Raw genomic sequence first — 27886 nt, forward strand, 5'->3', positions numbered from 1 at the left:
CAGAATGCTTATTTGCCAATTTATTTAAAGTTTTGCGAGATCCCGCAAATTCCGGGATCCCGCGGGATTAAAATCTAACAATCCCGCAAATACAGGGATTGAGATTTTGCTGCGGAATTGCATTCCCTACTAGAAACCAATTTCGAAAGAAAATTCAAAGGGCTGTAACTATTGAACTAGTAGCCCAATCTAGGAACTGTTTGAAATTATGGATTCTACAGGTCACATTCTATAAGAAAATTTTTTTTCGGGACGATCTGAGAAAATTTTTTTTGAGGGCATCAAAAAAAGGCAGTGTATAACCTTCCTTTTTTACCAAAAATCGACTGCACTAAAATTTCTCGGGAAAACACTTTTTCTTATTAATTTTGGTGCGTAGAATCCAAAACAATTCGTACTTTTTCGATCAGACTTCTCAATCAAAAGTTATAGACTAGAAACCAATTTCGAAAGAAAATTCAAAGGGCTGTAACTTTTGAACTAGTAGCCCAATCTTGGAACTGTTTGAAATTATGGATTTTACAGGCCACATTCTATAAGAAAAATTTTTTTCCGGGTCGATCTGAGACAATTTTTTTTGAGGGCCTCAAAAAAAGGCAGTGTACAACCTTCCTTTTTTACCAAAAATCGACTGCACCAAAATTTCTCGGGAAAACACTTTTTCTTATTAATTTTTGTGCGTAGAATCCAAAACAATTCGTACTTTTTCGATCAGACTTCTTAATCAAAAGTTATAGACTAGAAACCAATTTCGAAAAAAATTCAAAGGGCTGTAACTTTTGAACTAGTAGCCCAATCTTGGAACTGTTTAAAATTATGGATTCTACAGGCCACATTCTATAAGAAAATTTTTTTCCGGGTCGATCTGAGACAATTTTTTTTTCGGGGCTCAAAAAAAGGCAGTGTATAACCTTCCTTTTTACCAAAAATTGACTACACCAAAATTTCTCGGGAAAACACTTTTTCTTATTAATTTGGGTGCGTAGAATCCAAATCAATTCGTACTTTTTCGATCATACTTCTCAATCAAAAGTTATAGACTAGAAACCAATTTCGAAAAAAAATTCAAAGGGCTGTAACTTTTGAACTAGTAGCCCAATCTAGGAACTGTTTGAAATTATGGATTCTACAGGCCACATTCTATAAGAAAATTTTTTTCCGGGTCGATCTGAGACAATTTTTTTTTCGGGGCTCAAAAAAGGGCAGTGTATAACCTTCCTTTTTTACCAAAAATCGACTGCACCAAAATTTCTCGGGAAAACACTTTTTCTTATTAATTTTGGTGCGTAGAATCCAAAACAATTCGTTCTTTTTCGATCGGACTTCTCAATCAAAAGTAATGGACTAGAAACCAATTTCGAAAGAAAATTCAAAGGGCTGTAACTTTTTTCCACACATTTGCGCCTTTCGAGCGTTGTAAGGAAGCATTTATAGCAAATTTTTACAATAAAAATCAAGAAGTTAAAATTAGAGTTGGAAAGCGGAAAGTATGCCCATAATTCTGGTACTTACACAGAGTATTTTTTGGAACAATTATCTCAGGGTGGATATTTACAGGGAAAATTCTCAGAAAAAGACTTAATTAAGAAAATTGGGAAACATTTCTCACCTGAAATCCGTTATTCTTTATGAGATTGTCACAATTCGTCCAATTTTTACGACAAGTCGATTATTTTCGAGGTTTAAATTCAAATGTTAACAAAACGCGGCACTTTTTCTTAATTCTAATAGGGGTCTTGTAAATAAATCATTTTATAACGGGATAACCCTCATCGAGCTAACCATAACCAGGACAACTCGGGTGAAAAAAATGATAATTTGCACAATAGGAACGCAAAAAGAAATCCTAATTTTAATAGAAATTTTCCTCCTTTGAACTTCAAGCCGAGGATTTATCCATTATTCGTCTTGCGCGCCTTTTACTGAATCTGAGGGGCAAATCGTTCCGGAAAACGAAAGCAATGCTTCCCAGTAGGCCCAAGGGGCGGCTTTTCTTCTTTGCGCAGTGGACCAGCTGACGAATTAATACAATGCGAGGCTGATCATCCAGTTTCTTCAACTAGATACCCCGTAGGTACTTGAAAGGTAGGGTAAATTTGAAAACAGAAATTTTATTATTGGGACCCGAGTTAATCAGGGGCGATCTGCATGGATTTCATTGGATGACCTCAGCCCGTCAGGTGGGAAATTGTGGTCTAAAAATTATTAAATTCGTTAGCTGTAAAGAGACCATTGATTTCGAATAATTTGTGTGCTATCACACACAGAGAAAATCATAGAGTGTTAAATTGTCTTTTACATTTTAATTATTTATAATGAGTCATAAACCTAATTAGTAAATATATTAAGGTACCTATGAAGTAATAAGTCTAAAATGCATTATTGCACAACATAAAATTAAAGGTATCACACGTGGAAGAGTCAATTTAGGATTGGAGAGTCCGTTTGCCATCCAATCGCATTAGGACCAAACTTATACACAAGTCTTTGCCCTTGGACTGGAAGTAGTACTTTATTTCCGTAGTGGTATCTAAAAATATTACATGCTTAAATGAACTAATGACAAAGTGTTCACCTCATAGCACGAGATAATTTATCGTAGCTCATATTTTTGTTATTATTGCGAGAGCCCCACAGTTTCGCCACTTTGGCGCCTTGTACAAACTTAAAAGTTCCTTCGCCATAATTGTGCCACTTGATCAAACTTGGACAAGTGCTTCTGTCATGGAGTAAGTCTCTGAGGAACTCCCACAGTTTACCAAAACCTGGAAACGTATTGCTACGTGAAATTTGAACAAAACAAAATAAGCTTTACTGTAAGGCCGTCTTCGATTTACGTCCGTTCCCGGATTCCTGTCGCGTTTCCTTTTCTGTTGATTCCTTTCTAAGGCTAGCCCTGCAATATTAACGTCATACAGAAACATTTCATTTACTCGTATAGTCGTATCTACCTAACTGACTTCTGGAAGAAATGCTTGAGCTTTCTGTGGTCCTTGAGGTGGTGATATTTACATACACGGGACTGTCTTCTTTTAACCACTGACGAATTTGATCGATTGTCCAGGAGGAGTTTACGCCATTCATACCTGCAAATAAAGAATGCGATTCAGATTCAGTTTGAAATTATTATCCCACTTAGTAAATCTCCCCTCAGATTGTTTTAATGAAGAAATCTGAAAGCTGTAAAAATCTGAAATGAGGAAAATCGAACGAATTGATTTAGTTTCTCAGTTAATAAAGTTAATCACACAAAAGAAGGTAATCTCGAGGGTAATCGGGCGAGTCTTTTTTTACGTAATTTTAGTATCAGCAAAATGCCCTTATAAGCACGGGCAAACTGGTCAGTTTGGCACCGGCATAATAAATGAACTTCAACTGAAATTATTATTATTGTTTATACAGGATGCATAAGTATAGAGTTGTCCGAGACTATAGTAAAAATAGCACCTTATACCGAAACTAAGCTCACCCCTGTAACTTGGGGGGGGGGGCGGGGGAATTGGCGGTTTGATTTGTAAATCAGCTACACATGAACTATCATAAAAACAAAAATATTTCATATATCACAAAACTAACAACCCCTGCTACACATTGATTATTTCAACGCTACAAAAATTGTTCTAGTTGAGTATTGATGATCGGAATGTTTGGTTCTACAGGGTGAGTCTTTTAAAGTGATACAAAGATATCTCTCGAATACCATGTTTAATATTTTTATGACATTTTGGACAAATTATTTATTTCTTGTGTTGTTCTTAATATGTTCAAAATGTATTCCAGTAAGCAGATCCTATTCGGTGTTTCATGTGATGTAAAGTTGTATGGACATTACTTTATCTTTTATAAAGCCCCACGAAAATAAATTCGGAGTCCGAGCTTGAACGAAGAGAAGTGAAACACGCAAGTTACGCCAATGGAATTGTTCACCGCGCGTTTTTAACAATTCAAATTGCACAAGGACATCGTAAGTGATTGTGCGTCATGCTTTTGAAGCTGGCGATGTATTAGTCGACGCAGTATAATTATTATGCAGGTAGCTGTCAGTGCGTGCGTTTATACAAGACATTTAGGTAAAGTTTACTTTTACTTTTCTTTGTAAATTTATAATGAAATAAGTAGGTTGTAGGGCATTTGTTTTATATTAGTTACTGTCGATTTAGTAAGTACCTACTTGATCTGATAAATTTGAGTTGCCAAGGCCTGATATAACATCGCGCAACCGTGGGTTAACAATTAACAAAAAGCCTTTGTTAGGGATGGCTTGATTTAACTTGCTGTAAATGACCCATACAAATTTGAGATTTTCCCTTTAGTTACGCTTATTTTAGGGCATTTCTTAGATTTCCATGAGTAGATAGAGTGGAACTTTCCCACAAGCGTAGGTTGCATTTCTTTGAAGATCGTACAGGGTGTTGATATAATTTGGAGTATTTTGTAGATGTAGAGTCCGATTGCGTCTTTGGTTTGTTGCGGTGAATCGGAGTTTTCAGTTTGTTGTATGTGGGGGGTGTAAAATATTTATTGAATTGGTTTTTGTATTGTCATAATCTATTATTAACTAGCAATTGATACTTTTTGTTGAAAATAGCATGGTACTGTAATTGGCCCGGAGGTCAAGTAAGATTGAATGTTATATATTGTCCACTCCTTTGCCCCTCTTTTATGCTCGAGTACTAATTATGCTAATATGTTCTTATCATGTTACCCTCCTTTGAAGTACACATGGTGTTTTTTGGGAGCTCTCTATTTACACATTTCTGGTAAAGTGAAATAGGTAGGTTTTTGAAAATTTGTACTTAGGAGTTACTCTGAAGGCCGAATCGATGCAAAATATTTTCAAAATAGTCGCACTTCCCGAAACACTATGCGATCAAAAATGAGTTGCTGTCGAGTTACCTTTGGAATTTTTGTTTGCATGAGACATCGTACTTAACTTGAACTTCCAAAGGCGACTCGACAGCAACTCATTTTTGATCGCTCGTTATGGTTTTTTGACTTTAAGACAAAAATGGCGGATGCAGACGGGACTTTGATAATTGATTACTTGAAAACGGTTGAAGTTATGGTAACCCATTTTACCAGTGCATAGGGAAAGAATAGGGCTTTCTTTTAGTGTACTTAAAATGAAATGACCATTTTCTTACTATTGCGCTAGATTCGATTTTTCTGAGTTATTCCCATTTCATTGAATGGATACCATTTTTCCGGATTTTCTTTTGAGTAGGCGGCCATGATTTTATGACAATCGAATTTGAAACAAATCAAGGAAAGGATTCTTTAATATCATTGATTCTAATCTAAATAATTAATTAATAAAAAAGACAACACAATGATCAGCTAATTGAAAAACAAAAACTTAATTATTAAAAACCCCTTTCTTCTTCAACACATGCTGAAAATGAGAGCCTTCGTGTTGCAAACACAATTCAATTCTTTTCCTTAAATATTCTCTTGTAGAGTTGGTATTACTTGTGATTCAATGGCTTGTATGTGCATTGCTCTCTGGTTGTGGGAGGCCCCGACATAAACTTTGTCTTTTACATCCCCACAAAAAGAAACCTAAGAGGGAAAAGTCGGGAGAATACACCATAACCTGCACTCAGGGCCGGATCTACATATTTTGCAGCATTTTGCGCATTTTTTATATTTATTATGAGATTTATAAAGTGCTATTGAAACAAGGTATAATATCTGTTGTTTGAATTACAACCAAATAACTGTTTCATTACATCCACAGGAGGTGATCATAGGACTTTTAAGAAGATACGTTATTACGTAAAATTTACAATATGAAATTCAGAAGTGGTTTTCCAAAATAATAAAAGACATCAATTTCAAATAACGTATAGTTCAAGTCTACTCTCCATTTTAAATAATAAAATATAATATACAAACATGTACCTAAATGTAACCACTGAATCGTGTTACACAGAATTCAGAGAATCTAACGGTTACGTAGCGTACTATCATGAAATTGATCAAAATCGCTAGAGGGCACCTTAAATAAGCGTTTTCAACAAAAAATTGCTTTAAATCAATGTTCACATCATTTCATCAAAATGTGATATACACGGTGTCCATTATTCGAATGCCACTACGGGGATCTCGCTTATTTTAAGAGATAGAAACTTGGTTAAGTTAGGGTTTCGTGCTGAATAATAATCTAAAAATAAATTTATAATATCTTCAATAGTTTTGAAAATATGGCAAAAAATCGAAAATTTCTGATTTTCATTTTTAACTTTTTCATGGTAAACTAATTGTACTAGACATTTCTAATTAACACATTATTCAGACACTTTTTAATGGAGATTTCGAATATAGCATCCCGTTTTAATAACTTTCAGGATAACAGAGAAACACGTGGCAACTTTAGTTTTTTTTATGGGCGCCGTTTTGGATTTTGACATTTTGAGATTAGGTCTTTTTTCTCTTTACAACGATATATCACACATGGTGGTTCAGTATCACATTTTTTCTAAAAATACAATTTTCATTTTCTGCGAAGAGTGCTATGCAAAAACAAAATGTTCTTTTGTTGTGAACAAAATGTTGACTTATTTCAAGCAGTGTTATTTACGTTTGTGCTAGTTTTATTGCTAAAATACTATTTATTCTTATGTATTTTGTTCTAATTTGAATTATAATTTTATTGCAAAACGAAGGTTCAATTCTGTTCATATGAAAATCGAATTTTCTCAACACATCTAGTTCCCTGATGCCAACGCTGCAACCGGACATATGCATCAAACTGTCAAACTTTTGTTCACAATAAAACAACGTTTTGTTTTTCCAAAGCACTCTTCCCAAAAAATTAAAAATTGTATCTTTAGCAAAAATGTGGTACTGAAATTAAAAAGGAAAATCAGAAAGTTTCGTTTTTTTGCGATATTTTCAGAACTATTGATGATATTTTAAATTTCTTTCCAGATGGTTATTCAGCAGGGAAATTCGCAACTTTGCCCCCATTTAACCAACTTTCTATCTCTTAAGGTAAACGAGATCCCCATAGTGGCACTCGAAAAATGGACACCGTGTATATTTCATGATTACTTTTAGGTTGGTAAAAGTGTGCGTACCATATCAATTTCAATTTCTCAAGAGTTTATGTTATTTTTCCATGATAGTAATGTAGAATTAATTCTCAAATTTGGTTTTTTGCCGCCCCTAAAAATTTGCCACTATGAGCCCCGGCCCACATGGCCTCATGGTAAATCCATCCCTGACTACACCTGCGCAATGTTTAGGTTAGTAAAACTAGGTGGAAAGCCTAAATTTGGCTATAAGCAGATTTTAGCGCCGTTGTGTTCCTTTTAGTGTTTTTGATAAATGGTTAAGAATCCCAAAAAAGTAACCCCCAAACCACCCCCAAAGGTTTTTACGTTTATTGGAATTTTCTGAAAAACTGTAAATAGATAGGATGTCCTAAATTGAGTAGGATAACATGGCTATCTTTGTTAATTTTATACTTACAGATTCAATTAAATTGGCAAAGTTGTGTAGTTTTTGATACTGATGGATATCCGATATTTTGAAATAAATTATTCGTTTCGTAGATAATTGGAAAAAAAAGTGAAAATCGTCATTTTTAAAAAGTTTAAATATTTTAGCAACAAAGCTATCGAAAAAAGTTTCAAATAAAAGTTGCAAGATTCGATGGGATAAATTCAATGGACGCATCTCGAGATATTGACATCAACTTTCTTATTTTAAAGATTTTTACGCCACTCGATGGAGAAAAAAATTATAAAACCAGTGATACTAAACACTTAGTATTTCATTTGGAAATCAACATTTTTGCCTCGAAGTTTACAATTATTTCTTATGGCAATAATTCCATGGCTGATTATGATCACCATCGACACGGCCATGGAATTATTGCCATTAAGAAATACATTGTAAACTTCGAGGCAAAAATGTTGATTTCCAAATGAAATACTAAGTGTTTAGTATCACTGGTTTTGTAATTTTTTTCTCTGTCGAGTGACATAAGAATCCAATATGGCGCCCATTTAAAATAAGGAAGTTGATGTCTATATCTCAAAAACCGCCATTTTAAAAAAATTTTTCTACGTTCATTGAATTATCACATCCAATCTTGTAACTTTTATTTGAAACTTTTTCGATAGCTCTCTTTGTTACTAAAATATTTGAACTTATTAAAAATGGAGATTTTCACTTTTTTTGAATGATCTCCGAAACGATTTATTGTTTTCAAAATATCGCATCGGACGATCCATTAGCATCAAAATCGAATCTGTAAGTGTAATAATAACAAAGATAGCCATGTTATCCTACTCAATTTAAGACACCCTGTATAGAAGACACGTTTTTTGTAGAGTATAACATTTCCAAACAAACTGTGTACCCATTTGGATTATTGAAAGAAGTTTTAATGTTAATAAAGGCCTTCGAACTTAGGTAACAGTTTTGTATTTTGGTAACTAACGCTAGATTATTTGTCGAAGGTGATTATATAAAATATAGTAAAGAGGTTGTGATAATGATGAGTTTTCCTTATGCAATGACCGGGGTGCGTACGGGTCAGTCAGTCGACTATTAGACGCGGGACAAAGAACTTCGGCAGCGGAAAGTAAACGTGAGAGAGATTTGTTGTATGGCATCAAGTGAGTGGTACATTGGCGACGAGGATACACCATTCTGGTAAAAACGTAAGCAAGAATAATAATATTATACAAATAACACGTCCACAAGTTTCAATAAACAAAAAGGGGGTAAAGAACACGATATGCATGTGAGGGTTACAGGCAGCGAAATGAACGTACATACCTATGTAACTGCATGATAATTAAATCGATGCTGGAAATATAGATTGCTGACAATTGGTAAACCCGAAATAACCGCTGGCTTGGATGGAGAGCATGTAAATGTGTAGTTGGTATTCCAAAAAAAAAAAGAAGTAGATTCTGAAAGTACGCCTTGTTACAGAACGCCAACGCGCACCAAGTGTCCCATATACAAGAACTAGAGAGTTTCGCCTGTGATGGTGATCCACACTCGGTGGGAACAAGGTGGGAAAAATGGAGGAGAGCTTTCGAAATTTACCTGGAAGCAGCTAACATTGAAAATCCCACTAAGAAACGAGCCGCATTTCTTCATACAGGAGGTATGGCGTTACAATTTATTAAAGGTGAATTATTTCAATTTCAATTTATTCAAAACTTTAAACTTTACAGAACAACAGACAAAGCCCAATATAGTTCTGCATACAAACAGAAAAAATAACAATAAGATTCACCTACGCTAACTTACTGAATTATAATATTATGTTGACAATTTCTAAATGTTATTTAAATCTTGTTTAAATTGTGGACACACCAAATAATCTTGGCTCAGGAGATCATTGTATAATCTCATCGCGCCGAAAGTATTAGTTCTGCATATGGGACTTTTTCCTCGAGAACCTTATGAATTTGCACTTTGTCATATTTAAAGACAAATCGTTAATTTTTGTCCAATTTGCTACTGCATTTAAATCTGACTGTAACTGTAGACAGTCACCAACATTAGCAATTTTACGACTGATCTGAACGACTTAACGTCATCTGCGAAAAGCAAGGGAGTACTAGCTACCACAACATCTGGTAAGAACAAGAGAGGACCCAAATTCGACCCTTGAGGTACTCCTGACAAGACCGAAAAAGGAATGGCTTGCACAGACTCCAATTTAATGTGTTATTTACGACTTGAAAGGTAAGACGCCATTAATTGAAGTAAGTCAATTGAGAATCCGAACCTTGCCAATTTAGAAAGAAATATATTAACACTATCAACAAATTCGTAAATATTGTGTCATATTGACCAACGCTTCTGATATGCTTTGATTAAATTCAATTAAGTTTGTTATGGTGGACTTATTTTTTTACAAAAACCCATGTTGTGCACATGAAATGGCCATATATTCTTTTGTACAACATTTTTTTTGCGGGAGTGGAAACCATGGCGATCGGTCGGTAGTTAGAATCTCATTTTTAAAACCCGATTTGTGAATGGGGAAAATTTTTGAAGTTTTCCAAATTTCAGGAAACGTGTTTGTTTTTAGGAACACATTAAACATTAAGTGTAACGAAGAATTCATCCATCAAATAGTCGAACATTTCACTACCATCAGTAGCTATTCAGATTATTCCAAAAAAGACGATGAAATACAAATGGCCAGGAAAGGCGTATATGAAAATAATTGGAATAATTTCAAACTCTTCAACTCTGAGCTAAAAATTACTTCCGGGGGTGATTTTGGCGCCCCATTACGGATTTTTAGTCAGTTATACAAAAGTTGATTTAAAATCTATGGTTTCTAGGAAAATTTCGAAAAACCCTAGGAAAAACCTTTCTAAACAGGTTTCTGGGAAAATTCCTGGATTCCTAAATTTGCAAAAAAGGCGAATAAAATTACTAGAAATTTCCATTTTCCCGCCACAGATGCATCCCCGAGCCCTTCATATGTTAATGCAAAAATTACACTCACGATTTCAAAGAAAACCTAGGAGTAGGGCTGTTCCGGAATCGGAAGGGCCAGGTCCCTAGTCCTCACGCATTTAATAAAAACTTAATTTTTTATTCAATACCTCAGGATAACAGACAAAGTCGCAAATCCTCAACAAATATGAAAGTTACGAAGTTTTTATTGGGGTCAGTAAAAAGCCCCAAGAAAAGACGAAATTGATGGCTCTTCCTGACAAATGATCATGACGGTCTGGGGGTCATCCCCGAAGTATAAATTAATAATAATAATAAATTATTCTATATCTATGAGTGTAAGGTTACAATGACATGGCAAAAAAGAAACAATTACATAATAATATACAAAGAATTGATAGTTCGTGCTAAAGAATGTTCATGAAATCGCAGAAGACTGTAAACGTTTTGGGGGACTGTTTTATGGAAGATATCGAATTCTTTGTATCCAACAAGACAAAAATGTGTGGTAATTTTTGGATTCTACGCACCGTATTTACTATATAATATAATTTCCACGTAATTATGAAAACTTTCACCTTTTCCGTGAAATCCCGTGAACCCTTATATTGAGAAAATGCAAATATTCGAAATTGACAAAAACTTCTTTAATAAATCGGATGCGTAGAATCCAAAAATTAAATAGTCTGCGTGGTGCTTTTATGCCAACATCATCGCAACAAAAAATCCCACAACTTTATTTGTTGAGATATCGATTTTCAGTTTTTTTTCTGTGACATTATGCGGATCGAGTTGGCTAGTATGGTCATGTGTATAATCCACATATTCAATCTTGGGGGGTCAAAAACTTAACCATAGTAACATAATAAGTGCTCCCCCGTAAAGCCAGTAACGTTCTTCTAAATATGTAGTTTGTAAAAATTCTCAGGGGTTCGTCTACCTATTCCTGAAAACAGAATTGGAAAATTCGAAACCGATCGCGAGTTAACATGTACACAGGCGGAGGGACGGGCAGAAAGTCCAAAATTATGAACGAACTGGAATAAACCATCTAATAAAAAAGAATGGTACAAATAATGGTAGCTTCTACCAAAGAGTACACTAAAAAACAATTGTCGAAAGTTACACGAGAAATACTCTTGTAACGAATAAACCAAACGTGCTCCTGGGCCACTGACTCTTTAATCAGTTCTTCCTTTCTGGGTACATGATAACAATTTCGAGTTTTCCAATTCTGTTTTCAGTATTATGTTTATCATTATCCAAGGAAGAACTGATTAAATCTTCCGTGACCTCTAGGAGCTCGTTTGGTATATTTGTTACAGACGCATAGACGGACTGGAGTTCCTGGATCACTGAAAATTTAATCAGTTCTTCCATGATAATACTGAAAACAAAATTGGAAAGTTCGAAACCGTTCGTGAGTTATCATGTATACAGACGGACGGACTGAAAGTCCAAAATCATGAACGAGCTTTGTCGCTCGTTAATAATGTGCATTTTTAATAGGAAACAAGAAACAATATTTTGTTTATAAAATTGTAGTTCAGGTAATCAAAAATTACCTACTCCTTAGTATGATTAATAGCAATATGCAACGGTCCATAAGTCCGGTTGACCCTCAATTGTGTTATCTATTGTAGGTAATATTACAATTTCACGGTTAGTTGTTAGAATGATACGCAAGTGTATGCATCTACAAGTGCCCTCTATTTTCTAGAAAGAGCTTGAGTATAGGTGAGATTTTTAATTAGGCATTCATAAATTAGGTACTAATTAGTTATAACTCCAAATTGAATACTTATTTGAAACTGTTTAAATCTTCGGTTTAGTATCGTAATTTTCTGGAAACGCTGCACATATTTAAGTGTAATTAAAAGGCAAATTTGGAAAACAACTGGATACGTCCTTTTTCATGTTAATCCGAAATTTAAGGCCGTATTTGTAGTAAAAATGTATTAAGATTATGCAAAATTTTAGAATAATGCTTTTTGCCGAGATATCTGCTTTAATGCTTTACAAATTCAAACCAAGAATCAAACGGTCGCACTAACATAAAAAAAATTAGGAGGAAATTATTTCCAATTTTACTCAGTGTAATTGTTTTCAAACCATTAAAATCACGCAATGCGATAGTAAAGATGACTTAACAAGTTCCTTAATCTAAGATCGGTTTGATCTCCTTGGTTTAATCACAGAGTAAATTTTGGTTTTGTGCACAAATTATCCACTAAATGTTAGCGTTTGTAATTCATGTACACTATACAGTATAAGGCCAAGACGTACTTGCTACACAAGTACCCGAAAATTACAGTACTTTAGAAAGACTAAAAGATGCGAAAGGTTAAATGCTTTGGGAAACAGTTTTGATTGTGAAATGTTTACTAAGAGACAATATCCGAAGTAAAAATGCTCATTTTGACTTCGCAGGTACGAATTCTGTAATTTAAATTTAACCCTGAACTCTTGTGTTACAATTTTCTGGTTGATTGTTTGATTGATATGATAGAATGAACATTAATCTATATATACCACAGTGGCGTACGTAGAAATTTATTCTGGGGGGGGGGGGGGGATCTTGGAACTGTTTGAAATTATGGATTCTACAGGCCACATTCTATAAGAAAATATTTTTTTTCCGGTCGATCGGAGACAATTTTTTTTTCGGGGCAAAAAAAGGCAGTGTATAACCTTCCTTTTTTTCCAAAAATCGACTGCACCAAAATTTCTCGGGAAAAAACTTTTTCTGATTAATTTAGGTGCGTAGAATCCAAAACGATTCGTACTTTTTCGATTAGACGTCTCAATCCAAAGTTATGGGCAAAAAACCAATTTCGACAAAAATTCAAAGGGCTGTAACTTTTGATCTAGTAGTCCGATCTTGGAACTGTTTGGAATTATGGATTCTACAGGCCACATTCTATAAGAAAATATTTTTTCCGGTCGATCTGAGACAATTTTTTTTTCTGGGCAAAAAAAAGGCAGTTATTACCTTCCTTTTTTACCAAAAATCGACTGCACCAAAATTTCTCGGGAAAAAACTTTTTCTTATTAATTTGGGTGCGTAGAATCCAAAACGATTCGTACTTTTTCGATTAGACGTCTCAATCAAAAGTTATGGGTAAAAAAATTCCTGTTTTTAACACTAGGGTTAACATTTTAAATGGTGAGCGTTGCAGTGATACTTGGGGCGAGAAGATTCCTGGGGGTATTTCGAGTAGACCTGGAAACGTATATCTGTGAGGGCGAATTAGGTACTTATTTAGGATAAACTATAAACCGATACAACGAAATATCGAAGGATCCTAGTATTACCACTTTTTTAACGACCATGTATTTCAACCTTGCAAAGTACTGTATATAGTCACTAAAAATGATTCAAATTCGTGTCTAGGACATCACAATAATGGCCTTGGTCTATTTCCCAACGATCTTGGTGCATAAATAACGGTGCATCGGAAGTTGACAGTTTTCACATTTTCATGCAGAAAAAGTGAGACGTATTTCTGATTATTCCTTTGTGGTGTATGGATCAGCTCAAAATAAGCCTAATATTATTGGCCTAGTTGTGTTATTTCGAAACGGTGCAATACTTGCACATTGTGCGGCAAGCACTAAAAACGGATTTAAGATAAAGCTTAATATCGAGAGTGAATACAAGCACGGAAAGGAATGCTAAGGTATCTAGAGAATAAGCCTATAAGTAGGTACTTTGAAAGATGATGGTTTGGTCATCAGAGTTGAATCACCGCTCGTGTCCAAACTTCACCTATCTCTAATCAAAACCCTCTTCCTATACCGAAAAATGGGGGTATATAACGAAGTTTCCGGAATTTTCATTGTTGCTCCGGGATTTTGTGCATGAATCCTGGTGTGTGTGACTCAGTGGTGGAACTTTGGGCTACATAGCCGGGAGCTCGGGTGTTCGAACCTGGATTGAGGTGAATTTTTCATCTGTGGCAGAGATGGGAATTTCCTTAGATCAGTTTCGAGCATTCTGCCGGCTACTACGAATTGGGAGTACTGAGTAGTATAATAGTATATTATATACCGCGGGACTGAAGTAGCACTTTTAATCCCGAAGGTAAAGTTTATGGCCCGACCGAAGGGAGGGCCATAATTTACCTGAGGGATTAAGACCACTACTTCAGTCGCAAGGTATATACGATATTTTTCGTACTTCCGAAACCGAAACACTTAATATGTATGGAGTTAGAGAACGCGTTCTTTCAAAAAATCGCTGCTTAACAAGTTACCATAGGAACGTTGCGTTGGTATGACAATCCCTATGCCATGGTAACAAAAATAATTTGGAAACTGTCATTGCTAGTTGTCATAATTTTGGTGGTGGGTGACAAAGGTGTATTTGATATTGATAAAAAGCGGCCAAAGTAGGTAAAGAATTGATACCACCGGAATCCAAAAAACTATATGAGCAGCAGTACGATGCGTTAAAAGTACCGCATACAAAATGTGGAACAACCTACTGAAATTGCCTTGTTAGTAATTTCATCCTTCCGGGATTTTCGTCTAAATTTAATCCCGGCGGGACAAAAAGTGACACTTCAGTGCTTGTCATAATGGAGTGAAGTTGTTACTTTAGTCCCGGAAGTACGAAAAACAACTTATGCAGAGGCGCCTCTAAAAAGCATCATGCCGGTCACTCTGTAATTGGGCGAAAGCCTGTTGAGAGTCCAGAGCAAGAGAGGGACAATAGTAATCGTGTTATCCTTGATGATAGGCAACCCAAACTGCTACTTTTGCAAAACAAAAAGTGCCTTAGAAAACAAGAAAAGCTGACATTCCAATTTAAAAATAACATCGATCTTTTTGCAAATAATGAATGGTCAAGGCGGAATGTCCAGTTATTGGAATAGCTAGTGTGGGTGCACTAATATTTCACCAGAAAATGTATTTAAAAACCCTGAGAATTGCGGAAAATCTTAACTTATTCAAGGAGTTGCAGACAGAAATCTTTACCTCTGCGTGGCGGGCTAGTGATGCAGAAAATCTCAAAGTAATGAACGAAAGAGTGTCATTCTATGTTTTTAATGACAGCAAAAGTTTCAAGTATGATTTCTGTACGAAAGGTCATTTCGTTATATGTATACAAAACTATGCAGAATTCTTAAATGTTCGGTTGATAACAAATAATTTTAAGATTTTATTTTAATCTTCACCATCGTCTATGGGGATAGACATGTCAATTGACATATTTGATAGTTAAATTAATCAGTTATATTGTGCCATTCAATCCCATTAAGCCATCACTACGGGATTTATTTCTTTGATATGTAATTATTTATGTTAATTTTACGTTAAGAGCGCTATATAGGTGGTGCAGGGTGGTGACTTGCGTAACGCATCACGCATCAACGCATAACGCATAGTAAAATTCATAACATGCGATTATTGGCTCCCCAAATTATTTTAGAGCAAAAATGTATTAAGGTGTTTTGTAGAAAAAATTTTTTTACGCCATTCAACCGTAGTAGTTTTCAATTTTTTGCTTAATAAAGACGGCAAATTGGAAAAATAAAACCCGCATCTTTTTCAATAATCTGTGATGCCATGGAATTTTATAATAATCCGTCATGCCATGGAATGTCTGCTATAAAACAAATGAAATTCTATCAAAAAGTATTATATTTAGAACAGCGAATTCAACATAAAGAAAGACCAAATTACTAAGACCGGTTTCCTAATATAGCAATTTACAATAAATGTTCGAAGAAGTCACCATTAACTGCAAGACAGTAACCAAGTCGATCATAAAATCCAATTCGAACTGCTGCTAATTGATAACTGGATATCTTTTTGTTTTAGAAAATTCCATGGCAGCGCAGATTACTGAAAAAGATGCGGGTTTTATTTTTCCAATTTTCCGTCTTTATATGAAAAAAATTGAAAACTAATACGTTTGATTGGCGTAAAAAATTTTTTTCTACAAAAAACTTTTAATACATTCTTGCTCTAAAATAATTTAGGGGGCCAATAATCGCGTGTTATGACATTTACATTGAAATCCCTATGATGGGATACGCAAGTCACCACCCTGTATAACTAAACACCACACATGTCAATGATACTTGAAGGAAATTTACTACCCTATAACCATCCACTCGTACATTAAAAGTGAACGAGTAATGGGCTACAGGAAAAGTTCGACCAAAACCGTGACTTTTTGAAAATTGACCACCCTCAAAATGTTGGAAAACGGGGACCTTCAACTACACATTTTCGAAAAAATTTAAACTACACGAACTATTTTTTCGGTTTTTTGGACAAATACAGCGCAACCGAATTTTCCACGTCAGTATTTCTTAATGGAAAGCATATAAGTGACATGTAGTCAATTTGTAAAGGATAGTGAAGAAAATGGAGCTAATACTTTCATCCACTGATAGAGAAAGAGAATAATTAAATCCGTATAACTAAATCGTGTACAATACCAATAAACACATCCTTATTCGGCAAGGGTGAAAATTGATAAGCTATGGGGTTGAAAACGGTGGTATACTTACACCTATTCTTTCCTACGAAACAATTAGATAATGATCAGAGAACGCTTACATTTATGGAAAACTACGCCAATTGTCTCCATCCAAGTTCGATGGTATTTTCAGGAACGCAGTCATTTACTCCGAAGACTGTTTACAATTCTTGGGATAGAAAGCGTCAAATTAAACAAATTTAGAGAAGAAATTGTGGTTCTTCTTGAACCGATATTAATAATCGTACTGTTTATGCGCGCAAGGTAATAATTATTCATCCAATTTATTTATAATTCAAAGTATTCAGCATTCCTGCATGGTGATGAGTAAAAAACGGGATTACTGGGAATTGTACATTTTGCAAATAAGGCTAAAGCGTGTTAATTTAAAAGCTATAAAAGAGTGTTCTTCATTTATGCCCTATGGATCCATTTCGCTAGGTTTTCGTGCCCAGAAGAAGAATAGCGATTTGGCAATTTATAACTACGTGCCAAATTATTATTCAAAATATCCAACCGTTCCCAAATTGTGCCGTATAAAAACTCACCTGTATATCCCTTCTCCATATGGCAATTGTCCTAAAATTGCAAAAAAAACTAGTCAGAGCAGTTGAGGTTAGATTAAAAAAAAACGGATCACTTACGTAAAGTGACTCCACCAATTCGCAAAGCACCGACATATTTTTTTTATGAAATCGTCAATTTCGCAACACTCGGTTTTGCACTTGACCCGTACAATATTTAAAGGCAACTGAATTTGGGGTAGAGCAAACTGATAATAATCGCATATTAGGTTAAAAAAAGGCTCCGCCTAGGAATTCCCAGAAAGAATACTTCAATGGCCAATCGTGTATGAGCTTTTATCAGCACCCGTGACGTGATAAGGATGATTAAAAAGTTTTGTTGGGTATCAGAAAAAAACTTCATTTTCAAATTCATTTGTCGAAAACTGCTTGATGAAATTTTTAGAAACCCAATCGCGAGTATGCCAAAAATTATTTTTTTTAAGTAGGTACGATAGTACCTGCACGCATTCGTAAACGAAACGCATTTTGTCCCGATTTTAAACGCAAGTAACAATGTCAGTGCAAAGTGTACAATGGGGCAACTCGGCAATCAGGAGTAACTTTTTACCAACAATTTAGTGCATCTATAATTAAACTCTTTCAAATTCTGCAAGCAAGCTCTTTGTTGAAACAATTAGGGCAGAATATGGACCAGGGAAATTAGAACGCTTTTTCCCTTTTTTTTTGCAAACAATTCGAAATGCGGTTTTCGGCATAGGGTTCAGAGAAATACAAAGAAAAATGTCGTACAATACTGGTCGAGCAATTTTTTTGCAAATTGCGTAAGTGTCACAAAAATGTGTATACTATTACATCATCATTTGCAAAATTATAAATCCATCCAATCCATAAGTACCCTCGAAATTAACTGGGGCGGCTCTACGGAGTGACGTGGGTGAAGTGGAGAGAAAAATTAACAGTACCAGGAAATTGCTTCGAAATCGTTACTCGGTGGTTTTCGCGGTCGCCAAATCTATACTTATGTACCCTTTAAATTGCTCGGAAATCATTGACACTTTTTACCCAAAAGTCACCTCCACCTCATCGTATCGCTACCCCTGAACATTTCCGTGCAATTTCTCGACACTGTGCATTTTTCATTTTGCTGCACCATCGGCATTCCATAGCGCCCGCCCCGGAGCATCCCTCAATTTCGATCCTTCATCCGGTCAATTTCGAAGGCAGATATGGACTCTGCAGCAAACCCCCAAGTAACGAGTTCTAAGCGATTTTTCCGGTTTTTCACATCACATGCATCAGTTTATAACACTATGCCCAAAACCAGGACCGTGCGGTATATTTTTTCAATATGATGCACGTTTCCCAAACGCCGCCCATATAGTCCTTAAATATTTTTTGATGAAAATGACATTCAATTGTCATGCAAAAGAAATTGCCCAAAACGTGAAAACACTAATTTTATTTTAAAAATTTTAAAAAGTACATACACTAAGAACAACAACCTTGTACCCTTCTCCCGCAATTCAAGAGAAATTAATACCAGATTTTTAAATTTTGATTGACTTAAATTTGTGAAAAATTTATTCAAGTTTAGAAAACTTCTGTCGCCACTAGCGGCAGACATAGGGAATGTTAAGAAAATTCTTATAGCACAACAGTATTAGGATAATAAATTAATTAGGATTGTTTTGCCAAAATAATTTAAAACATCCAATGATTTCATGGAAAAGGGTAACATACTAGATATACAGGGTGAAAATATTGTCTGGAACACTGAATATTATCTTCAAAACAACGTTTTTTTTATCCAAAACTATAAAAAAACTGGCTACCAATCTACGCACTTCAAATTTGTGGAAAGTGGCGTACTTCTGCATGGTCAAGGCGGGTTTATTATTTTTTTAATGGCAATGGCTAGTTTTTATTGCATATTCTTGAAGAGTATGTACATTTTTTTGGATATAGCGGCTTAAAAAATTGATCCCTTTTGTTAGTTATGTGAAAGCAATTTATTGTATCAAAAATCATTAAATAACTTAGGTAAATCTACATGCTGAAAAATTATTTATAGTGGCATGCGTCCACCGAGGCGTCTACAGAACTAAGAGAGTTTTTTAATATGACAACAAAAAACAAGATCAAGCTAGTAAGATTATGAGATGAATTAACTATTTTCCTTAATTTGAGATGTTCTCTTAAATTTGATTATGTAGTACAATAAGTTTTTTGTGCTGCTATATTCAAAAAAGTATACTCTTTAAGGATATGTAATGAAAACTAGTGGTTACTATTTAAAAAAATATGCCCACTTTGAGCATGCAAATGTACACCAAGGAACACAAATTTAAAGTACGTAGATTGGTGGCAAATTATTTGTAATTTTGGATACCATAGCAAGCTGCTTTAAAAAAATGTTGTTTTGAAGATATATTCAGTGTTTTAGACAAAATGTTCACCCTGTATAATGTAAATTCTTCTTGCATTTATCTCTGACTCATTTTGAGTCGAAAGGATTGACTCGAGATTACCGTAACAGCTTTCTAACGTTTTGTTGTCTATATCATTGATTTTAAAGATCCCATATAAGCACTGGAAATTTTTGCTATGAGTTTCCAGAGATCTTCATGCATCCATCAATTTTACAACACACCTCTTTAAGGGGTTGATTCTCTCCCCTCAGATCAACATAGCTTGTATGAATTGCGATTGCGCATGCACAAAATAAATTTTTTTATTCGGCATTAGCTGAGGTTTAAGGAATATGGACTGAACTACGTAACTGAAAAACAATAGCCACCTTTCTTATGTCCCTGAGAACACGCGTAGGTACCAACTTTTAAAGCGATCCGACGTTTCCGCCTTAAATAATCGTGCATACGAACAGATAGGCGGACAGACGGACAGACAGACGATCACGGGGATCTTTAATAAACGGCAAAACTCTAAAATTACAGTACATGAAAACTGATTTTTTACTATAATTTTTTGGTAAGAAACGCAGAAAAAATCCTTCCTTTGTGCAATCCTTGACACCATAACGCATCAAATAGTGAAAAAAGCAGAACGATAGCTCTTAAGATAAAGATATAGTAGCGACCGGACGGACGGGCGGACAAAGTGGCCACAATAGCGCATTTTTTTTTATTTTTATGGAAATTCGCTAAAAAGGGAGACGTGGGCGATATGAATAACTATAGACCGATCTCAATTTTATCCGCAATTGTAGAAAGATTTTTATATTCACAAACGGTTGCTTTTTTAACACAAGTTGTTCTGCGACTAACAATTTGGTTTTCGCAAAGGACGTGGAACATCCAACGCCATTATGGAATTTACAACTCCTTCCATTCAAAGATTCCAGAGAGATCTACAGACCGTAGCCACTTTTATCGGAATGTCAAAGGCCATCTTTATAATTTTAAAGACTCAAGCATCGTACTTAACTAACAGAGCGCAGTGCGTTCTTTGGAGAAGATTGCCCATAAAAAAGGGCGTTCCGCAAGGATCAATCTTGGGGCTTCTACTATTTTTAGCGTACTTCAACGATTTACCTTTCCACTTACCACAGAATGTCACGTGCATCCTTTATGCGGATGATGCAATGCTTCTTATCTCAGACAGAGATATCAAAACGGCCTTCAAGATCGCGAATAACAGCATGCACCTAATTAATAAGTGGTCTCAGTTGCGGATTTACCATCAGGTTGAGTAGGGTGGAACCTAGGGCGGCAGATTTTAGGTGGCGGCCCCAAAATTGTTATCTGACAGAAATAAAAAACTTTGGTACAGGGTGGGCTTTTTTCGTTTTGACTATGAGTGTCTTGTAAATCGTAAGACATACGAAGTCGCTTAAATGGGCAAAGTTTGCAGATTTGTATTCTGATCAAGTCTTTTTGTAGCTTTACAAAGAGCGAAGTTATGGCCAAAAAACCGAAAAATGTCATTTTCGAAAACCCGCTATCAAAGACATAAAAAAAATAATTTTAACAAACCCACAGTGATTTTTTCTAAGCTTTCTGATGATGCCAAAATCTAATTTTTATGACTTGTGGATTTCGAGTCAATCACATCAACTGTCTTATTCCTTAATTAATTAATGAAATTAAATTAATTTTTGCATTGAACTTTACAATGTATTTCTTATGGCTATAATTACATGGCCGTGTTGATGGAGACTATGCCGGACAAAAAATATTCAATAATTTTAAGCAAGCCGTGGAATGATTGCTACCGTGCGATCACAAATGAGTTGCTGTCGAGTCACCTTTGGAATTTTTGTTTACATGGGAAATCGTACTTCATCCAAAGGCGACTCGACAGCAACTCATTTTTGATCGCCCGTTATAAGAAATACATTGTAAACTTCAATGCAAAAATTTTAACATTTTTAAGATGCGAAAAAATCGCTAAGGGTTTGTTAAACAAAATTTGTATTTGAAAAGAGATGAACTCCAGGTCGGCAGCGCAATCTCGAAAACCACATTTTTCTGTTTTTTGGCCAGAACTTGCAATTTGTGTAGAGTTACAAGACATTTTGAAACGGAAAATTAATTAGTATGAAATTCTGCATAACTGTCTATCTCTATACGGTTTACCAGATCTCTAGTAAAAATGAAAATCAGGTGTGAAATTCTTGACAGAACATCTTCCTAGCTCAAACCAGATGTATAAAAAAAACGATTGACAATCTTACACACGGTATATTCCGTAAGGCAACCTTAAGCCCTTAATCTCAATTTCGAAAATTTTTACGATTACCTACCATACTTAGGTACTTTGTTTGCAAGTCAAAAAATGTCAAAATGATTGCGCTGATTATTATCAAACCAAATTGGTCAATTCTGAAAGGTTTCAGAATGTGGAAGTTTAGATACATCGGTATAGGTCAGGTTGGATTTTGTCTAAAAAGATATTTTTGCGTTTATTCCGGAATTTTGTGCTTCGTGCCCCAAAGAGAATATTCTGTGATAATTAAATTATGCTTTAGTCTGTTTGAGGCTATAAGTATTAAGTAAGGCACTTTTCAGCGCATTTTGCAAATTTTTGTGTAAAAAGAAAGTTTTTAATATCACTTTCGCCGGCTGGCTGGCTGCCAGCAAATGCATGTCCGTAGAAGAACCCTTGTAGAAGTGTACGTGTACCTCTCGGGGTCGTGTAATTAACAACTTTAGGGATGGGGCTACATGATGTGGGGTCGGCGCCATCCCCGAGCGCGGTGTACTAACCTGGAGATTTTTCAGTTTTTTCCTATCTTCTTCTACAGTTTTAGTCCTATCGTTTTCAAATTCGTGTCGTCGCAAAGATCTGGTAAACGCGCACAACTCCTGCGTGACGGATTTTTTTTTTTTACCTAGGGACGAAATTAACCACCTTATGCAAGGTATCTTCCGCTTCGAATTTTGTCACGCTGTTTAAAGTTTCTTAAAACTCGAATCGCGATCCCTTTTTCTCGTGTCGCCAATAGAAGTTCGAGCTATGAGAAGTGTCCCAAAAATTGAGTATTATTCTGTGGAAGGTTTTTAGCAAAATCCACTAAAATGCGAATTGCGAGTGAATGGGACGTCGGAAGCGGGTACCGACAAAGGGAATGTGGTAGCCTTCGACAATATTTTATTGATGGTGAAGTCAAAACTGGCTGATCTACCACACAAAATGCGATAAAGTCCCTTCGATGTCACACGAGAAATTTGATAATTTTTCTCATTCTTGAAAGATGTGCTCCTATAACCACCGCACCGTATCTTTTATTAATTTTTATTTATTAATAAACTATTCTGATTATTAGTGGACAAGTGACATCCGGTTACAAAAATATTGGGTTCACGGAGAACACAAAATACTATTTCTACGCATAATCACTGAGAATATGCTATCTGACTATATAGCTTGACGTATTTTCACACCACTATTATGTCAGTTTGTGGTATTTTTTAGACATTTGTTTATAAATAATTCTCAGGAAATTGCACTGAATAAGTGGAATCCCCTTCTGCGAAATCTGCGGGTTCTGGTAAAAAAATAGTTTGGCGAGACTCATATCTTCGGGTAATTCCACAGTGGATATAGCAAAATTAATCACCAGAATGAAAATAAAATAGAAAGGTATTCCCAATGTTTGTTTATTTATAGATGTATTTATAGGGGTGTTAAAGCTTTATGGAAGGTTTATTTCGTTACGTTTGTTACATCTCAAGTTTACAACAAATACCGAATTATTGCTAATCTCCCTTGATGCCCACTTGATCTACTAACGTATATCGTGATTTGTTTCTAATTTACGATTATCTATTACCGACTCATTCTCCTCCTGTTCGCTTGAAACATCATTTGGATGGCTTATACCAAATGCCCTGTTTCTTTATTTGAGTTTTAACAATGTTCGCAAAATTCAATGATTTTGCCATACTTCCTCAAGTCAATTATTCACAAGAATCGCCAATTTATAAATCTGGTAAATCCTTGGATTGGTGCCTGGCATTATAATTTTGTTCTTGTCTTAATTGTGCTTTTATTAATGAGCTACTAGCGAGTTTATAATTTTGCGGTGTCTGTCCGTCTGTCCGTTAGGCTCTTTTGACATCTCCGTTAGTTATGAACCGAATTGCATGAAATTCAATATGCGCATAGCTTTAACCACATAAAACACAATTCCAAAAGTTAAACCCAATCGATCAGCATTCACAGTGCCCTCTTCGCATCTCGACCATTTATAAACCAAATTGCAAACTTTCTTATTTATGAATGTATTTAAATGGAATTTGATACATAGCTACTTAGAATAAAAGCAAATTTAACGCCAGTTTCAAAATTTGGTTTTGTGCATGATGTGCAGTGCCAACTTTCTTATTCATGGAAGTATTTACCTAGTTGAAATTTCATACATATACACTTTAAATAAAAGCAAAACTAATACCAGGTTCAACATTTGGTTTTGTACATGCTATAGCCATATTCAGGTACTCGTTTTCTATATTTGTTTATACGTTTATTGATTACTACAGTCTCCTATCATTGACGTAAGTACTTAATTCAAAATAACTGGAAAAAGAATCTACAACAGAATATGTACCATTTCTCCAGTTAAAAAGATCGACTTTAATTTTTTCTAGGGTGCAGAAAGTATCTATAAAAGGATTCTTTTATATTAATATACCTAATTTTTAACACAATGCGCTTGTCAAAAGGTGTACCTCGAGGATCTATCTTGGGGCCACGCCTTTTTACGATACACACTTTCAATTTTAACGTAATTGTATTTATCCAGTCTACTCACTACTGGATTTATTCAAAATCCTAACTACCTTCTCTGTGTTGATTCTTAGAAAAACAAGTTGTTGTTAGTTAATAGGGTGCTGCCAATTTCCTGGACTCACTTTGATCCCTCCCGCATACCGACGTATGTTTATACAGGGTGTCAATTTTTAAACTTGCAGTCGGCCATATTTTCCAAACTAAAGAAGATATTGAATATGGCGCAAAACTGTTTCGGGAGTATCGAGGGGAACCAGAATGACGTGACAACCCCCAACCCCCTTAACCCCCCAGCCTCATCTCTTAAAAGTCCTAAATGACAACCCCATACTTGTGACACATCGTTGGAAAGCTACTGAAAAATGCTTCCCAGTGGTTCCAATAATGTCAATATTCATTAAGACAATTTAACAAAAATTTAATAATTAACAAAAAAAACAAAAATGTTGACATCGAGGGATTTATGGCAAATTGGCCAAGAACTTCAACCTGAGCTGCTTCATTAAGCAAGTATACTTTATGATGACCCCATATTCCATATACACGGTGTCCATTTTTCGAGTGCCACTATGGGGATCTCGCTTATCTTAAGAGATAGAAATTTGCTTAAATGAGGGCAAAGTTGCGAATTTTCGTGTTGAATAATAATCTGAAAAGAAATTTAAAATATCTTCAATAGTTTAGAAAATATCGCAAAAAAAAAGAAAATTTCTGATTTTCGTTTTTAATTTTTTCATAGTAAACTAATCGTTCTAGACATTTCTAATTAACACATTATTCAGCACTTTTTAATGGAGATTTCGAATATGGCATCCCGTTTTCAATAACTTTTAAGATGACGGAGAAACACGTGGCAACTTTAATTTTTCTTATGGGCGCCGTTTTGGATTTTGACATTTTGAGATTACGTCTTTTTTTCTCTTTACAACGATATATCACACATGGTGGTTCAGTAACACATTTTTCCTAAAATTACAATTTTAATTTTCTGCGAAGAGTGCTTTGGAAAAACAAAACGTTCTTTTGTTGTGAACAAAAGGTTGACTTATTTCAAGTAGTGTAATTTACGTTTGTGCTAGATTTATTGCAAAATATTATTTCTTCGTAAGTATTTTGTTCTAATTTGAATTATAATTTTCTTGCAAAACGAAGGTTCAATTATATTCAGATGAAAATCTCAACTTAACTAGTTCCCTGCCAACGCTCTAACCAGACAGATGGATCAAACTGTCATACTTTTGTTCACGATAAAAGAACGTTTTGTTTTTCCAAAGCACTCTTCCCTAAAAATTAAAAAGTGTCTGAATAATGTTTTTTTGCGATATTTTCAAAACTACTAAAGATATTTTTAATTTCTTTTCAGATTATTATTCATCACGAAAATTCGCAACTTTGCCCCCATTTAACCAACTCTCTATCTCTTCAGGTAAGCGAGATCCCCATAGTGGCACTCGAAAAATGGACACCGTGTATATCACATGTAACACTCTATTGAAAATGGGTCAAATTCAATGACCCCGTCACAAGGTCACATCGACATGCTCTGTCCCTTTTTTAGGCCCGCTTTAGGGGTTTATTATTAATACAATACCGTCACTGCACTCATTACTATGTGGACGACACGCCTTTATTACTAATTTCGCCATTCAAATCTTGAAGAGACAACAAATCTTATCAATGATTTACAAAAATTATTTAATATTTCTATAGCAAGTGAATCATCGGTTAGTATATTTGGAAACCAAAAAAACAACGTGAACTAGTGCATGGACAGGTGAAAATGGCGCTAGATAATTAATTAATACTTTTTAGGTAAAGATTGCCTATGTGTACGAAATCTAGGCTTAGGCACTAATAGGCAGTGAAATTACATTTGTGTAGATGAACTAAAAGACCAAATTAGAGAAGACATTCGTCAAAATGTATTGATTCACGATACACTCACAAGTGTATCATGTATTGATTCGAATAAAAAACAGTGAGCAATATCTTGTCTAACTCAATTTTTTAGCTCATCTGTTGAGGCAATGTTGAAAAAACATTGTCTTTTAATTCACTCCACAGGAAGAAGTCGAGCGGAGTTAAATCCGGAGAGAACGAGGATGGTTAAAATCTAACCAGCTCTGCTCGAACATGTTCAAAGAATTTGTACTGATATTGGCGTTAAGGGCAGGAGCACCGTCTTGCTGGAAACTAGTATTTTTTACATTTTTACAAAGATTTCGTGATAACCGTATTAAAAAATTAGACCGATATAAAGTACTTAAAATTTGCTGCCAAGAATACGCAAAAAAATGCTCAGTGGCGTCATGACATGTAAAAAAAGGTGTTTGAAACAATTTGTTTTTTGCCAAGGTGTAGCGAATACTGCACGATTTAATAATATATACTTAGGGTTTGTTAATGGTTAAATCATAATTAAAGTCGCTATAGCCTTGGGTCCTTTTTGTAAAACACTGTAAAAGTTACAAGCTTTTTTGTCTGCTTTTTAAGTGAATTTTTTCAAAGAAATTTCCCTGTCTGTTCGTTTGTCCGTCTGTTCCTTGTCTAAGTCGAGAACGAGGAGAGAACGATATCAAACCAGCGCCATTGGATTTTTACAAGTTCCAGTCAATGCTATTGATTATGAGTCGGATTACAAGTCATGTCTCCGAATGCAAAAATTCCCCTGTTGAAAATCGATGCGATTCTTCGTATCATGTTCTGATTTCAGTGGTAGGGGACAAATATCTGCAATTAAAAAAGTTTTTCCTGGTAATTATGTCGCGTTAGCCTCATGCGAAGTCTCTACAATCTCGGAGAAAGATCATCTAATATCTTTGATTGCACAAAGGGTTTGCGCTCTGTCTCAAACAGTGGAACTTTTGCTCCTAAACTATAATCTGAAAATTAATTAATTAATTAATTAATTCTGGGCGAAATTTTTGGAGGCGGATTTTCGGGGGCGAATTTTTAAACGACGAATATTCAGGAGAAGAGATCTTCTGGGGGCGAATATTTCTGGGGTGGGTCTTCCTGAAGCGATTTTTTTTAGGGGCGAATATTCCAAGGGTGAATTTTCTTACAACCACCTAGTACCCACATCTTTTATGCATTCAAAAATTGCCCTTAGTGACAAACCCCACACCATTTTTGCAATTTCTGTTAATAAAGAAGTGATCGTTTCCAGTATTAC

General features: G+C 35.2%; 1 protein-coding gene and 1 long non-coding RNA gene across 2 annotated transcripts; one reads left to right on the top strand and one right to left on the bottom strand.

Moving 5' to 3' along the window:
- Positions 1-2359: 2359 nt before the first annotated feature.
- On the bottom strand, positions 2360-17695 carry LOC116172785 (ETS homologous factor-like). The gene is made up of 6 exons (XM_031490051.1): positions 17578-17695; positions 17482-17512; positions 2952-3086; positions 2816-2896; positions 2576-2765; positions 2360-2530 (listed from the first exon to the last, which is right to left on the bottom strand). The coding sequence occupies exons 1-6, from the start codon at positions 17611-17613 to the stop codon at positions 2422-2424; spliced, it is 582 nt and encodes a 193-aa protein (XP_031345911.1). The 5' UTR covers positions 17614-17695; the 3' UTR covers positions 2360-2421.
- LOC116172787 lies at positions 3983-9708 on the top strand. The gene is made up of 3 exons (XR_004145754.1): positions 3983-4070; positions 8950-9127; positions 9198-9708. It is a non-coding gene; the product is annotated as an uncharacterized LOC116172787 (long non-coding RNA).
- Positions 17696-27886: the final 10191 nt, after the last annotated feature.

The sequence above is a fragment of the Photinus pyralis genome, unplaced genomic scaffold (genome assembly GCF_008802855.1).
Source record: "Photinus pyralis isolate 1611_PpyrPB1 unplaced genomic scaffold, Ppyr1.3 Ppyr1.4_LG5, whole genome shotgun sequence".
Taxonomy (NCBI): Eukaryota; Metazoa; Arthropoda; class Insecta; order Coleoptera; family Lampyridae; genus Photinus; species Photinus pyralis.

Coding starts and splice junctions, on each gene's coding strand:
- LOC116172785 (XM_031490051.1), bottom strand. CDS start 17,613: ATGTCGGTGCTTTGCGAATTGGTGGAGTCACTTTAC. Junction 2,766..2,815: donor AAATCGAAGACGGCCTTACA/GTAAAGCTTATT, acceptor ATACGTTTCCAG/GTTTTGGTAAACTGTGGGAG. Junction 2,531..2,575: donor AAATTATCTCGTGCTATGAG/GTGAACACTTTG, acceptor TAATATTTTTAG/ATACCACTACGGAAATAAAG.